Genomic DNA, 17,374 nt, shown 5'->3' with positions numbered 1-17,374 from the left:
TTTTAAAAAAAAGCTCCGTTTAACTTTCCTCCAACCTCCCAATATAATATATACAGGATAACCATAACGATCATGGTTATTAATATTCTTACTGTATTAGAAACAGCATCTATACATTAATTATTTATTAAAGGGAACAGTTTTTTTCAGGTTCACACTTGGCCTTCCCAATGCCATTCCTTCATTTGCACAGACTTCTCATGACCCTCTTTTCCTCTTTAGCAAACAGAGCTGGCCTAACCTTTAAATCTTAGAATTTATAAAATTCGATTACTTCCACTGCCTTTTCTGAAATGAGATTCCTCTTTTCTTTTCCCTCTTCCTCCCTCCCATCCCCAATCCATGCTCTATTCTCTTTTGAAATCAGGTTCTAAATATAATGGCTTTATGAAACCATATTTCAGGCTTTTGCATCAAAAAATGAGGTTCTCAGAGGTGGGGGAAGGAACAGTATCTAGTATAGTGGGTGTTCAATAAATATTGTTTATGGTGAAATACTTTTTAATTTCATGGTTTTTTCTTTCTCCTCAATTCTTATTTTAACGTATTTATTTACTTTGTGACTACCAATTATCCATTAAAAGGACATCTGGAATAGGCATCCCACAAAGCCTATAGTTATTACCATATTATAATAATAAAATAAATGTGTTTGCTGTGTATATGCTGAGTTTACGCCATTCTACTCAATATATGTTTACCTAAATTTATCTTCATAAATGTTAAGAGCTAGCATATTGCTAAATTATCATGTGGGGAAGCTCTAAGATTTTCCTGAATCATAAAATTCTCCCATCAATTGTTTTTCACCACCTCATTCACGCCCCTTCTTTCGAACTCTTTCTCTTAAGCCCCTGAATATGCTAAATCCAAACTATCAAACCCTCCTATTAAACTCTCTCCACCTTGTGAACTGAACAGTTAACCCTTATGCTAGTTTCCATCCCATAATAGGGGTTTAATGAGTTTCTGCCTCAACACATGGATAAACTTCATTAGCAGCCATGTGTCTCAGCATATTAAAGGCCCTTTAATGTCTTAAAATTGCCCTATTTCAGTTGCTATTGTATAAATTCAAAGAATTCTTATCTATGGCGCTGAGGAGGTTGAAAGTGGTCGATGGGCCCCCTACAGTTCCAGACTGAGGTATTTAATTTCATCCTGCTGATACGCCTGACCTTGAATTAGGGTTTCTATTTTATATAAATTAGTGTATTATCACATTGGCATCATTTTAAAAGATGAACAGCATCAATAAAAAACACCCTTTCCAGAAAGAGAAGAGCGACTTCGTATCTCTGAATCATCCATGCTGCTTCTGACCACTGACAGGAGCCTTGATCTCATTTAATGCCCCGTCTTCCTTTAGAACTCCTTATCTGACTGGCTCTTCCCTTCTTAACTGCTGGTCATTTCTGTGGCACAGCACCTGACATCTACGGGCACTTAATACCTGTTTGTAGAATGACTGAATGAACAAAGTAAATAAGACTACTACTAAATTCTACTAAATAGAATGCAAGCCTAAGGGACATGGTACAAATTTTAATACTGCCAGTGGCAGGTTGTATATCCTGGACTAAGGCATTTTTACAGTTTTGGTCCTCAGTTTCCACTATATGTGATAATGCTTGATTTTATTATTTCATATGGATAGAGTATTAACATTTGTCATTTTAATGAGTGAATTGGGAATGTTATAAGAAAGTCTCTCTTTAATTTTAAAGTAAAAAAAAAAAAAACGGTTTAATAATAATGACCATAATAATAGTAACTATTGCAGTAACAATAATGGGCCTGGAAACGGAAGATCATTCCTTTGTAATTTCCTTGTTCTGGCTCTTAGTCACTTGATGAGGCAGTATGTTTAAGGATTCTCCCAGTTCTTACCTATTTAGAAGACACTTAAAGTAGTTTTCATTGTCAATTTGTATTTAAACTATAAGTTTCTCATTTCCTCTGAATAATGGGTTATGAAGAAAAATATCTGTATGACTTCTTTTCCCCTCATGAGTTAGCACAGAAGTTAAGAGCTCGGACTGCAGCAATACTGTTTGATTTGAATCTTGGCCCAGCCATCTAGGACCTCTGTGACACTGGACGAGTTACTTGACCTCTCCTGGTCTCATTTTTCTCCTCTGTGAAATAAGAATAGCACCTGTGTCATTAGATTAATATGGCTTAAAGGGTTATATTTGTAAAAGATTTCTGTTAAAAAAAAGACAACAGGCCCAAAATGGAGTCATTTGTGCTAAGCCCCACATCATCAAACCAAGACTTAATACCTAACTTAACTATAGTTTTAGCCTCCCCCAAGAATGAAATCTTAAACAAGTCAATCTGGAATTACCTGGTCAGCACTAGTGAGGTAATCTGCCTGAGAGACCCCTGCCATCCCCTCTAAAGGAAGATGATCTTGCCACAAACAGCTCTGTGCTGGTATAACTTCCTTGTCCTGCCACCTTCTGCCTATAAAAGTCTTACATTTTGTACAGCTCTTCAGAGCTCCTTGCTATTTGCCAGATAGGATGCTGCCCATTTCTTGAATCATTGAATAAAGCCAATAAGATCGTTAAAATTTACTCAGTTGAATTTTGTTTTTTAACAGATTTGGAGGCAGTGGTGGGATCCAAAGGAAACTTCTGATGGCTTCAGAGGTAACGAGAAACACAGGCACTGGTACCTGTAAACCCTTTGAGTTCTTTGTCTTTCTCATTATTTTCAAGGGCTGTGGGTAAGTTCCTCTCAGCTCTGAGTTCTGCTCTCTTTGCATTGAGCTCCTGATCCAATTGGCTTTCCAGTGCAGGGTTAATGGGCCAGTCTGGTATGACAGGAGGCTCTAACCGAGTGCCAATCCTTAGCCCTTGGTTAGACCACGGTCCCAGTCCAGGGCTTAGTGGGTCAGCGTGAGCTGGCAGATGGTCCCACCTGGAACCCAAGTCCCTAGCCCTTGGTTAGTCCACAATCCCCATTTATTAGGGACTGTTAGTTTAGTCTGTAGCTCCTCATTGGGAACAGCTGGTGGTGTCCACCTAGCGCCTTCTCTTGGCCAGTATGCAGTAACATCTCTTTGGTTACTGCTGGTATGTTAGTGTGCATATGAGGTAAAGACTATTGCTAATGGGAATCTCAGAAGACAAAAGTCACAAAATTGATGGGTATAGTCGAGCACTTAAAAGCTGTTAGAGCGCTTGTCATCTAACTCAAAAGACTCCTGTGTTAGGATAAATTGGTCACAAAACAGGTTAGATTGACACCAGGTCACCTGCCAATCCCAAGAAAATTTCCACACAACAAGGTATGCTGTAAAATACCACACAATCCCCAACCCAGTGCCACATCCCTCTTGGGTATTAATGCTGGCTCCGAGAGACCCAAGGCTTAGCTAAAAAAATTGGGATCCTTACGTTTCAAAGAACTGAGTACACTACTTCTGGCACACCTGCTTATTTTATGTCTAAGAACTATGGTCCCGGAAGCTATAAATATCTTAACAACAATGGCAAAACCTTACTAAAGACAACCTAGAATTGCAACGGCTGTTATAGGGAATGTTCCAATTAGACATGATCATTTAAGAAAGCGTGCCTTAAAACAAGGGTTTCCAAATCAAACAAACAGAATGGGATACCTACTGTAATTGGCATGCAGAGGCTCCAAAAGGCTCCAAAGTTCCAAAATACCTTCACTGAAAGATTTGTTATAAAAGGCTAATGAAAAGACTCAAGAGGTACCTAAAACCAAAGACCATATGAGGGACACAGCTCCGACTGCTCCCCTCTACCCTCCTTTACTGGAGCATTCATTCAACTGTCTTCTGTCTGAATTGTCTTTCCATTCTGAAGAGACTACAGGACTGTGAACAAGTCTGCCAAGTTAGTGGCCATACAGACACCCCCATATCTACCCTCAAAGGAAGGTCCCCAAATGCACCCCTCCCAGAGTTGAGAGGACTCTGAGGGATTTTCTGGTAAACTGCTACATTATTTCCTTAAACAGCCAAGGAAAAATAAAATTAAAATTAATGGAAAAACCTTGTCAAATTCTGGTAGATACTACAGCCTGCAGATGGGATCCTGGGAAACTGGCAGAAGCCAGCGAAGAGTGAGAGTTTTTAGCAGAGGGAGCTCTCCCGAATTTCTGTCTGTTATGCCCAGTTGGGAGGGGAAAATAAAATTTCACATTGCCCTTTCCTTTCTAAATCCAGATCCACTGGTTATTGATCCTTTCTCTCCCAAGGACAGCTGTTACCTTCTTGTTTGTCTTATTTTACGTCCTGAGAACTTGGCTTGTCAATTTGAGGGCCTCAAGATATGACTGGGCAGAAATGTAGGTTATATCCCATTTGCTGCTAGATATGGCTGGACAGAAATGTGGGCTAGACTCCATTCGCAGCTTGGGTATACAGCCAGCCCTCAGGGGAATTGTCTAAGTCTTTATTTTTTTCTTTCTTTCTCCTTTTGACTATCTTTGGGAGTGGCTCTGGATCTTGGGAGGGTAATAACTTTTGCACCCTCTTTGGGGACACCTCTTGAGTCCATAGGATTGTTCAATACTGCCAGTATTTTTTATTTCATCTTATTTATTTATATTTATTGCGTGTTTCAGCTGAAAACTGACAAGATATTTGAAAGCATTTTTTAAGTAGCTCTGTGATCAGAAGTTGGCCAAACTGGAAGCTGATATTCAGAGCCTGATAGAAAAAAATTTTTAAACCTTCTCCCCTAAGAGAAATGAAACTATGTACCCAGGAGGAAAAAAATAAAATAACAAAAAACATTCTGATGCCTTTGTGGAAGGATTTACTAAAACATTCCGAAGGCAAACAGCTCTAAATCCAGAACATAAATTTTCATTTCCATCTTAGTTGGAAATCCTCTCCCCAGTATAAAAAAGCAAATTGAAGATAATGTGGTTGAATAAGCAAATCAACCCCTTGATAATCATTTAGGCTACAATCCACTTCTTTGAGAAATTAAAAGCAACTGCCCCTATCTTAACAAATTTTTGCAAAACCAGAAATGCAGCTCTAGAAACAATTCGAAGCCCAATCCCCAAACCTCCCCTATTCATCTCAAAAGACTTGTAGGTATTGTAAAAATTCTGGCCTTATGAAACAAGAGTCCTTCTTGGAAGAACTTGCATTCTTTTCCTGTGCCTTTGAGATGTAAATGTTCTACCAGGTCATCTCCAGGAAATCGTATCTAGGCCATATCTCTTTGAAATGCAAACTCCAGGGAGGTAATTCTTATCAAAGGGAAAAAAGGGGGGTAGGGAGTTATTTGGAACTAAGATAAATGAAAAATCTTAAGTGTCTTCTTCACAAATATTAGTGAAAAGCTATAGCCATCTGAGCCTTAACTTATTCCGTCTGCCAAACACACAATTTTGATCCAACTTATTTTATATAACTAGTGAGTTTTGTATTACTGTACCTAATTCATGGCTAAAATTTGAGAATGGAAGCTTTAAGGTCTCTGAGTCTGTCTGTATGTTTATGTGTGTCTGTGTACACAGTTGACACTTGAACCACAAAGATTTGAACTGCTTGGATCCACTTGTTTGCAGGTTTTTTCCAACAGTCAGTATTTCAGTACTATATGATCTGCAGTTGGTTGAATCCGCAGATATAGAGGAACCATGCATACAGAGGGCGGACGATGAGTTACACACAGATTTTCCACTATGCAGAGGGCTGGCACCCCTGAACCCCACATTGTTCAAGGGTCAACTGTATATGTGCTGTAGATGTGTGGTATTTTCTACCTCTGGATGGTATTGCTAAAATTAATTTGTAAACGGCTCCATTTAATTGGTTTAAAAACAAATGTTATATAAATTGAACATAGTCTCAAAAATATGAAAACTAACTCAAATGTTTTTCAAGTTCACATGACCTAGGATAATCTTCAGTAAATAAAAGCTAGTTTAAGTTTGTTGGCTTAATTAAAATAGATATGTCTTTAGAGTTATCAACATTGAAAATAATGCGGACATACAACTTTTATTCTACCTGGGTTTACTAGTCAAATAAGTTCATGTTATCTCCGTTACAAAATTTTTCAGCAAGAAAAATAACTTGGTATGATAAAATTTTCATGAGTAATCTAAACATAACTGTTAAGAACAAGTGATTTAAGTAGATGTAAGTGGGTAAGCGCTTCCACTTTCCAGCAATAACTATGGTTTATGGTATATCTACTTAAATAGTTTCCCCAATCTTTTTGGTAACTTGAAACCTTAGAGCTTTACTAAGTTAAATTAAATGATGAATAGTCACTGACTATCTAGATCATTTCCATTTAAATACTGGAACATTAGTCCTGAACATAGGTTTATCTACTTTTAGCTTCTTATTACTGAGAAACTTGGGTTTATTAGTAGACATGGGGTTTTTTGCCACATTGGAAAATTTATTATGAGAAAGAATATACTTCTAGAAATTATGAAATGTATTTATAAATCTGCCAATCCACAGAATGCCCATATAAGAGACAGTCCACAATTTCTTACATCTTAGTTTTCACTATGAATTAAGGATGTATTCCTTATTTTCAATATTATCAATATATGTAATTAAAACTACTTAGAAAAAAATAAGGGTGAAGGAAAACAACTGTGTATGAAAAGTAGGTAAGGAAAGTAAAATGATTGATTGTTCCAAAATGAGAAAGAGAAAAAAAAAATAGGACAAAATTGTAGAAAGTTTGTGGAAAAGGAACCTTGGGAAACAAATTTTATGTGTAGTCAGGCTGGCTAAGATTAGAATGAATTTATTTAAGTTTAAAAAAAATGAGTTTTAATATCAAAAGTACACTGGTACAAAATTAGAATTTGGTTTTCTCTGTTAAAATTACAAGGCTTTACTGGACTTTTAGTCTGCTTTTGATAACGGATTGTGAAATTGTCTTTATTTTTTAAGTAATCTGCCTGGACAGTGAAGATTTTGTGTCTTACCACAGTAACTTACCGTGCTTCACACTGTCTTTATCAGGTCTTTGATTGCTTGAGAAAACCCAATCTTCTCAATATTAAAAGAGCTAAGTTTTGCTTACAACTATGTAACCTTCTGTATTTGCCTTTAACAATATCTACTGTCACTATTAAATGGATATTTTTGACACACTTCCCCCCAAATCAAATTCTAAGTGAAGTTTTTTGACTTCAAACTTTCTTTGGGATTTTCCAGAGGGCCCCTGGAACATCTCAAGAGATTTGTTCTCTCTCCTCATAAAAAGAAAGATGTTAAACTAAATAGGCTTATTTGATACATTAAATTAAATGAGAAGCATTGTCAAATAGGTAACAATAAGTCTTCTCTATTTCGTATTTGTATATGTTATAAGTGTTCCAGAAATCGTATGAAATTCCTGGAAATCTTAAATGTTCTGGTAAAATGTTATCAGTCGTAATTCCAGTTACTATCTTAAAATGTATATCACAGAAATAAATACACTTCCTTAGCAAATGAGTTCTCATCAGATCTTAACAGTGGGCATTTTAAAGTCTTTTATAATTTACAGGCAGTTATTGTTTTACTCTGATATTTTTGCAAAAGTGAGACTCATGGAAAGGACCTTACCAAGTGCTCCTGACCACTGACACTGCTGCAAAACTAGAAGGCACTGAACCTTGGGTATATATCTCACAGCTGAAGAAGGCTCTACCTGACATCTGCTCCTGGGCAAACTCTGGAGACCTGCAAATCAAACTAACTAGGAAGAGAAGTAGCTGACATCAGTATAGACTGCTTCCACCCAAGATGCTGAATCAAGACTTCATACTTTAAGCATTAAAAACCCTTTCTTCTTCTCTTTCTTTCCTTTACTGTGGCATTGGCCTGGAACGACAACACCATCATATCTCCCAGGCCATTACCAAGGGGGATAACCTTTTAGACTGCTGGATTTGCCATTAAAAACTCCAACCTGTCCATAATGCTAGAGACCCCCTGGTCCTTCCTGCGACCAATTTTTCTTCTATTCCTAATGTCCTGTAAACTACAATTGAAGCCCCCTTAGAAGTCACTTAGAGGGTCTAACTTTTACGGCCAGGACATTCAGTGCCTTGTTTTTACTTTTCTCTGATTATAGCTGTACTTGCCCAACTAGACGCAACACCTAGACAAACCATAGTATATTCGCACCCTCACATCCTTATGATTATCTAAATCAGATCTTACCCAATCATGAAAAGATCTTACCAGCAGCACCCATTTCTTCAAGGAATTTAGAACAACTTTTTATTTGGGGCGAGGAGATTTACTTTCCAAATGCACTGAAAAACTAACTGACCCCTGGCTTGAATGGGCAAGTGCAACGATCCCTGCAAATGAATCCGTTAACAGTGCCACATTCATGGGAATGGTTTGTGCCCTGACACGATTAATCTTTGTCTGTGGTGATTATCATTCTCCTTGGGCTTATGCATGCCTAGATGGCTGGTACATAACCAGGCAATGCCTCTTAGGTTATCTAACTGAGCCCCTAACCATCCACAATCAAACTGAGGCACCTCATTGGTCAACTCCCCTGATTTACATTGTCAAGTTAGAAGGGACCTATCAGAAGGCTTCAGGACTCAGGGTTCGCTTCCTTTGGCAGGCACCTACTTCCCTGGTTAGGAGTGAGTACAAATGAGACTATGATCAGGAACCTTCCTTAACTCTTGAAAGTACTGCAGAATCCACTGCTAAAGCAACAGCTGCCCAAGAAAATTCCTTAGACTCTCTGACCAAGGTTGTTCTTGATAATGGGATAGCCCTTGATTATCTTTTAGCTGAACAATAAGGTGTCTGTGCTGCGTCCAATACCACTTGTTGCACTTGGATTAACACTTCTGGGGAAGCTGAAACTCAGCTACATAAAATCACTGAATAAGCCACTTGGCTTTAAAAAGTGACTCCTTCAACGAGGTCTTCCTTGACGTATTTGATTTTGATTGGTTTGGGTCTTGGGGAGCATGGCTCTGAAGTGCACTCCAGATACTGGGAATTGTCTTGCTTACAATAATCATAGTAGTCTTCCTGGTGCACTTTAAATGCACGTTTAAGTGCATGTTCATGGCCACTAACCACCAAGCAAGTAATACCCTAAGACTGAAATGTCAGAAAAGGGATGAAGAGAATGACCAACTTAAAAAGTGTGAACCTTAAGTCATGACCTGTGAATAGCACACAGAGAATCAGCAAAAACTGTGAGATCTTCAGAGCAGTAGCTGGGAGTGGCATTAATGCGTTAAATTTTGATCACATCTCTCAGGCTGAGTCGGATCAGAAGGGCAGAATTGTTAAAAAAAGAGACAACTGGCCCAAAATGGAGTCACTTGTGCTAAGCCCCACTTCACCAAACTGAAACTTACAATTTTAATATAGGTTCACCCGCCCCAAGAATGGAATCTTAAACCAGTCAATCTGGAATTACCTGATCAGCACTAGTGAGGTAATTTGCCTGATAGACCCCTGTCATCCCCTAAAGGAAGGTGACCTTGCCACAAACAATCAGCTCTTTGCCGGTACAACTTCCTTGTCCAGCCCCCTTCTGTCTATAAAAGTCTTTTGTTTTGCATAGTGCTTCAGAGCTCCTTTCTATCTGTTAGATGAGATGCTGCCCAATTCATGAACCACTGAATAAAGCCAGTAAGATCTTTAAAATGTACTCAATTGAATTTTGTTTCTTAATACTCTGAACAATACCTGGCATATAGCAAGTGTTTTTAAGTATTTGTTGAATAAGTAAAATAAATTATATTTCAAACTTTAAAGAACTTTCATTATATGTATAAAATAAGCACTTTTGTTTGCCTCTTAAATACTACACTCATCTTTTTGTTTGTAATGTTTTTACCCACCTTTCCATTTAAAAACAATTTCCCTAAATCCTAATTAAACTTAGAGATTGTGCCACATCTTGATTCACTATGACCACCCCAAAGCAGATATAAAATGCTAAGTAAATTGCACGTTCGTTTTATCTTTTCACTTAGAAAGCATACTTTTATATTTTTCAGTGCAAAATCTAGAATGTCCTATCACCACCCATGGATTAGGCTAAAGCAACCCCAGTCTATAGAGAGTTCTCCAAGTAGCACAAGAGAGGACGTGGCCTCTTTTCTCCCTCCTCTGTGACCAACAACCAAAGATTCCATTGCTGGCCTTTGTCCGGACTTTACCAACCTGACTCATCTTAATAGTGTAAATGTGGACATGCTTTTATATGAATTTCCATATTAGAAAAGTCTGCTCACTTAACACAAAGCACCATTTCAATCACAGACTTTCTTCCTTTCCTACTCAGTAGTGATCGAGAAGAAATGTAGAATATTATTCTTTCTCATTTTGAATAGAAACTACTAACATTTTAACAAATTGATTTTTGCTGAAAATAAGCATAATAAAGTGGGTTTTTTTTTAAATCGAAAGTGAGGGATTCCCCTGCGTCAAAATATAAGAATTATTTAGCTGTCTCCAAGAAGATGAATAAAACTATGAACATAATGGTTGACTTATTGAGAAAGAAAGATATATTATACAAAGACCAGAAAACAGAGTGGGAGAGAAAGGTCTGTAATGGCTTGGCTGCTAAAGGACATTTTTACGCTCATGCCAGCACTAAGTGCTCGTCCCAATGAATAAACCATATGTCCATTTTTATATGCTTCCTTTCACTAAGATTCTGCTACTTCACAATATTCCTTTTGTCCCAGTCCCTGCCTCATCTTCTGCCACCCCCAGCCTGGCTCCCCCATCCCTCACTTCACCTCCTTGGGCAACCAGTATTTGTGCCCTAGCTACCAACTTGAACATCTGCTACCTGAAAAAAAGAAAAACCACCTCATTGCCTAACATCCTCCAGGGCAAAAAGTTTGAAGGATTCAGCATCCTCAAAAAACAGCCACAGAAGGGAAAAAAAAAAAAAGAAGAAGAAGAAGAAGCATATCTTTTCCAGCTCAGTAAATCCTATCTGTATAAAGATTAAATGAATAACACTTTTAAAAATTCTTCAATGCAAGGAAATCCATGTTACCAACAATGTATTGTCTTTCTTTATGCATAGACAGAGACCCACACATTTTATTTCACATTTGCAAGTGTGTCTCTTTTTCAACATATTACCATGTAGAAGAGATAGATCATATATATAACTCTAGAGAACAAAATGCCAATATTTCCCGTCTTTCTCCTGGATGGTTTTCTCTCTCTCTCTCTCTCTCTCTCTCTCTTTTTATGTCCGAAAACACTTCCCCAGCTGATGGATAAGAAAATATTTTCACTGAATTAAAGTGAGCCCTGTGTTAAAACAGCTTGCCTGAATCCAACCAGAGTCCATTTTTTTAAACTTCATTTCAACATTTGGTCAGCGGCTCTCCCTACTCCGTTCACTTCTAGCAGCAGACTCGTCTCCAACCTGAATTCCCATCACCCTATACTTTGGCCCTCAAGCTTTTTACTAGTCTACTTCCTTGATATGTTTGCACTTAATTTGATTCCATCCTTCATGCTTTTTTCATTATTCTTAGTTCATCCACACCACATAAATTATCACTTTTGTTTTTTTCAGTTCCCCATGTGCCCCCTTCACACCAATTCCAAATAAATACTTCTGATTCTCATCCATTTCATCCAGATTAATTCAGATTCCCTCTCCTCATCCCCCATCTCCACTTTTACCTCCCCTCCTGTCTGTTTCTCTTTCTTATAGCACCTACTTTTCCCTCCATGCTTGTCTCTGCAGAAGGTTTTACCGGCAAAATGCTTCTGGAGGGTGCGAGGCCATTGCTTCATGTGTTGTTTTAGGAAAGTCATGCTCTACATTACTGCCAACTTCAACGGGCCAATGCCTGCATGTCCAATTTCACCCTCCATGAATAATGTCCTTGTATCATCACCCCTACACTGAAATTATGGAAGTGAGGAAAGAAAAGCTTCTTGTTTTTTGGTGGCATTTAACTTTAAGTGGTTTATTTCTAGTTTACATAAAGCTGTTTTTGCACAAAATCACTGCTAATCAATATCATCGGCAATAGTCACAACTACAACCAACCCTATTACTATCCTTAATGAGCTCTTACCATCTGCCAAGTATTTTACATATGTTTACTCATTTAATCTTCAAAACAATCTAGGAGGTAAATTATCCCTATTTTACAGGTGAGGAAACTGAGGCTCAGGGAAGATACATCATGTATCCAGGTCATAAATCTAGGAAGTTGTAGAGCCAGAATTCAAACCCAAGTCTCCCCGACTGCAAAGCCCTGCTCTTAACCACTCTGCAGTACTGCCTTTCTAATAATGCATGGTGCCTTCTTGGGTAAATTCCCCACGGGGAGGAGTCTTTCCACTTTAATCCACTATAAGGCAAGGGGTTGCAGGTGCTGGGAAACATAATGAGCTCCACCTTGATAATCACTCTGAACAGAAAATGCCCAAAAAACAAAGCACAAAATACGCATCACGCCTCAGAGTTATCCTTCTAACACATCCACTGGAAAGAGGGGAGAGGGAAAAGAAGAAAATGCCCTGGACTCACCCCCAAAAAAGACTCTCTGCTTCCCCAGAGCCGTCCAGTCTCCATACTAGGCGGGACATTGCCTGTCTCACGTCAGTAATGAAAAACCGTGCTTATAAGCATGAATCCCACACCCCCAACAAAGCTCAGCCTTCTTGCCGCATCCTGCCTTCTCTGGTTTCCTGCGGGGAACAGGAGATGAGTCATGGCTGGAGCCTGGGAGCACTACAATGTCTTCTCGTTACTTTACTCACTAACTTGAGAAAGAAAGACATATAAATAAAAATGACCTCCAGGACAATATCAGAGAGAGGGGAAAAAAAGCTGAAAATAGCAGGAAGCTTTCGCCTTGATGTATGTGGACTGAAGGACTTGAACCCAATCTCCAGTGGGAACCCTGAGTGGCACCCGAACCTGAGCCACGGGTTCAAAAGTTACCTTAGGGGACCTTCCCATGAACCAAGCGAGGGCACAAGGGAAAGTCAGTTCAGAATTAGAGGAGAGCATGCCTAAGTCCTGTGGTGTGAGGAAGCAATGTCCACGCTCATCCTCCCGTGGGAGTACCTTCCAGGTTCACGGTGGTGATGGCTTCTAGTCACACATTATGCACTCCTACCTCAGGGAAGCTCCTCTGTCCTGCACAAAGACATTTCGCAGACCCCCTCCCCCCAGAACATTAAAGCTGAGAGGGGCCTTAAGATCCGGATTGTTTGGCAGATGTGGAAAATGAGGCCGCCAGTGAGGTAAAGCGATGTGCTCAAGGTCACAAAGCTAGCTAGTAATAGCATTAGAATAGAACCCAGGTTTTCCTGATTTTCCAGCCAATGAACTTTGCACTGTACACTTCCTTGGTGACACAGTCCACAAACCACCACAGAGTACCTGGAAGACAAGCAGTGAGCCCGAAAAGAACTCTCACCAACACATCTCCCAGCCTAGATCCAATCACCTATTTCTCCCTGACAACACTCTGATTCTGCTGTTTATACTTTCAGAGCTTTTCCCTGTCCAGCTTGTACTGTGCACGCAGTATGCAAAAACCATACCAGCAATACACTGTCAGGGACTCATTAAAAAACCCCCAATGACAGTAATTGCTCCTACGATGCTAACCCCAAGAAGAGACACCAGCCCTAAGCTTCCAAATCAAACCAGAGAACAAAGACCAGATTCAAGGAAAATGCTAATCTCACTCTTTTCTCTGCAAACCCCACTCTTCCAAATTATCCCATCGCTCCCAAGATCAACATGATTCCTGGGAGTCACCACAGAAGTCCTGAGGAAAATATACAGTCCCCGCCGGTCCCCAGCGCCCTTACCACACACATAGCAATGTAATCGCTTTAGCAACTTCTCAGTAACAAGCTCATTAAAAAGCAATTCTGCCATCTCTCCATTAAAGCATGCGCCAGAGAACAATGCAAAAGAGGAGATGCCAATTAATTATAGAATGATCACCTCTAATGAACTCTGAAACCCTCCTGCTGTTGGTGACTTTGATGAAAAATCACGGATGCTGGAAAAAGAGTGAATAGGGACACCTTGGCTACCTTGTTCAATTGTGAATTTCAAATGTACCTCCTCGGATTCCAGTGTTGATCCAAACTGCAGAATGACACTGATAAAACAATGAAAACTGTCAGGAAAGTGACAAGTGCACATATCACATATGGTTGTGAGTCACACCACCAGAGCCCCTGTTCAGGCATCCTCAGTAGTGTCTGATTCTACACCGTGGTTGGCATTGCCTCTGAAAGTGTCTCCGAGCCAGTGAGTGACAAACCCATGTCCTGTGCTCAGGACACCTGGAGATCCTAAGGTAGCGAGTGAGTCACCTGCTTCCCCACCCAGGCCCACCTGCCTCTCTACACCTCCTAGTTGGCATGGATGCCACTTCTCGGAACAGAGAGAAGCCCTTCCCACCACGAGGCTAAAGGAGGAAAAAGAAGAAACCACGTGCGGCCAACTTGTACCACTACCTGTGTGAGTCCTCTGGTGGGCCTTTAAGTGGGAGCTTTTTGTATAAACTTTCCGGCACCCGTTAAACTGACAGCGGTGAACCCTCTTCTTGTTTTCGGGGCATGCCTCAGCCCCTACCCCTCCTTGTTCACTGTCGCTCTGTCCACTCTTAACTGTCCCAGCTGCCGCCACGGCTGCCGCTGCTGTCGCCACCCCTCCCACCTTTACTGAGCTGAGTGCAGCCTTCTTGGCCACCAGTTTCAACGTCACTGTGCCATCCACGGCTGAGAGAGTCTGTGAGGTTTTGACCAGATGGCGGCTGAGCTCAGGGGACGAGGGGGGCGTTAATGAGGTCACTGCGTTGAGCTGGGCCTGGTTGACGGCTGTGTAGCTGTCTAGAGAAGAGCTGGTTGGCTGGAGGCTGAGGCAGGTCTCAGATAGCAACTTGTCCCGAGAGAGCAAAATGTCCACTGCCGAACTCTTCTCACAGATGGTCGCTTCCACAGGGAGCAGCAGGGGGTCTAAGCGCCGGAAACTTTCCTCAATGCACGGGGGAGGAGAAGCACGGAGGAAACAGTCCAAGTCCTCCCCAAAGGTCTCCGAGATCCTCCTAGGCTCCGTCTGCAGGTAGCGTTCCAATTCAAGGCATGTCTGCAGAGGGGAAGGAGGGAGGGAGAGAAACAGCCATCAGAAGCAAAGAACACCATAAGACCACATGTTGACAGGCTGAGGAAGAAGATACGGGAAGGAACAGAGAATGTTTCATGGCTCGTATCTGAAATTCTCTTGTTGAAAGGTCTGACCTTGTTATTTCCTCCCTGGACACTTCTGAAGGGTTCACAAGGGTCACATCTATAGTTAATGGGGAACTAGAAGCCCAGAAGGGCTATCTCACACCATCAAGTTCCCTGAGAACATTAATGTTAAAATGGTCTCATGCTCCACAATCCAATTCAGCAGGTGAGATGCTCTAAGCCTCCCTAGGAGTTCCCACGCAAGCAAGAAGCAAATAGAATCAGACAAGGTTTTCATATCGAGATAAGACTCCCCACAGTCCAACTTAATTTTTCAAATAGACTTTAGCAAGTCACAAAAATAAGCCAATTTTCCAACTTGACCTGAAGAATAAACCATGCCCACCCAAACTAAGTCATGAGCTGAACCAACAGCAAGCCCTGCCTTGGGAATGGATTCCCTAACCAGCAGGAATGGACACTGTTCTAAAGAACGCCTTGTATAAAACCTTTGATGCACATGACAAAACCCCCATTGTTTACAGCAAGTTATTCAAAATACAATTGCTACATACTGTGTGGCAAGGAGCATGAGTCCCATTACAATAGTTTGACATCTCTGACTCCATGATAAAAATAAGTTCAATCATAGCTATTTGAATTGTTAAAGATAAGACACAATCTATTTCAATATAAAGTTTTCACCTGGTAAAGAAGTGAGGAAAAAGAAACCAAAAAAAACAGAAAGGTTCAGAGTTTCAACAAATCTTCATCCATGGTGCATGTAAGTCTTTGTAATGGGGGAAGCACTTTTATGGCCAAAGCGGATTTTAAGTTTATAATCTAAAAGCTCTCCTCACTTAATCCTACTCTTCCAGAATCTGGTAGAAAACCATGGTGCTAACTTATATTATCAGTTCAATTTGCTCTAACTTCTGGGGCTTCAACAAAGAAACACTGATGGCAAATTTTAAATGTGACTAGCTCCTAATGTACTGCCTCTGTAGAGCTTCTATGTTTTCAACTAGTGTTCTGATTCTAGGTTTTTATTCTGTTAAGAATCTATTTTAATGATATACCTAGTTGCGTTGTATCTGTCAAGGATTTTATTTTGGTGACATTTCAAAAGATTGGTTTTTAATCAGCCTTCTGGTAAAACTCTGCATTACTGAATAAGAAAAGCAGATTTTTAACAATGAATCACCTTTGGGTCTCACTATTGATTTTTAATAGGATAAACTAATGAATGGTTCCAATCTTCATTCAACCCTCATGTCACACGTGTTCACTCAACTACTGTGTTCCCAGCAAGGTGCAAGGGTTTCTGTATGTTAGAAGGAGGAGACTGTGATAGATCCATGTGATGTAGGTGCAGAATAAACCATTACAAGCTAAAAATTACATGAATTTATAAGCAAAGTGGTACCAAATAACATAACAATAAAGTATGTTGATAAGTTCTTAGGGGATGAGTGGACAATGAATTCTGTACTCTATATTATGGAGGTATTAATCAAGTAAAGCTTATTGGAAAAGTTAAGTTTGATTATATTTTGCTTATTGATTAAATAATAGCTCTTGCTGAGTAGCTTCCCACCACTTTATATCCGAAACAAGTACTACCACCTTCTCAGGTCTAGGAATTTGTCTTATCCTTATTTGCCCCTTTTCTGAATTCTATGTTTCAGAGATTTTCCCTTTCATTTTTCCATCTCATTGCTAAAAATTATCATTTACTTCTTTCCAATATTGAAACCCTCAGTGTTAGCCCCAGCCAATTCACTTCTGAATTATAAGATATTAGCCCTGAAACCTCCTTTAAACCTCCCCTTCCCTTTTTAAACCATCATCTACCTAGTACAGTGTCTGGTACCCATCAGGTACATAATGTCTATTAAACAAAGATAAAATCAACTTTATGCTATTATTTTGATCATTCTATTCTACTCCACTCTACAAAAGCCACCTGCTGACCCTAAACTGGACTAGGCTGAGGCTAGCAATCCTAGAAACGACCACTAATACATGTCTTCTAGAACATAATTGTAATGCTCCTTTAGCTTTGCCCAAAGAGCAGAACCAGACCTTTGAGACACAGATACGTTTCAGGTAGAAATCAGCTGAATCATGGGTTATAAGAGGTCCTTGAGGCAGTTCCCGGCGTCACACACACAA

General features: G+C 39.9%; 1 protein-coding gene across 5 annotated transcripts in view; it reads right to left on the bottom strand.

Annotated features, from left to right (window-relative positions):
• KLF7 (KLF transcription factor 7) overlaps positions 1-17,374 on the bottom strand; it is a 111,591-nt gene that overhangs the window by 55,872 nt on the left and 38,345 nt on the right. For 4 of the 5 annotated variants that reach the window (XR_011074128.1, XM_068544598.1, XM_068544602.1 and 1 more), the window contains one exon: positions 14,483-15,116. Coding sequence is in view for 4 of the 5 variants with exons in the window: in XM_068544598.1 (XP_068400699.1) it covers positions 14,483-15,116 (634 nt within the window). In the remaining variant the exon portion in view is untranslated. The remainder of the gene's footprint in view (positions 1-14,482; positions 15,117-17,374) is intronic. The other variant, XM_068544600.1, reaches the window with a different exon arrangement.

Source organism: Eschrichtius robustus, chromosome 5 (assembly GCF_028021215.1).
Source record: "Eschrichtius robustus isolate mEscRob2 chromosome 5, mEscRob2.pri, whole genome shotgun sequence".
Taxonomy (NCBI): domain Eukaryota; kingdom Metazoa; phylum Chordata; class Mammalia; order Artiodactyla; family Eschrichtiidae; genus Eschrichtius; species Eschrichtius robustus.
Note: the sequence above shows the minus strand (reverse complement) of the source record. Positions and strands in the feature narration are given on the sequence as shown.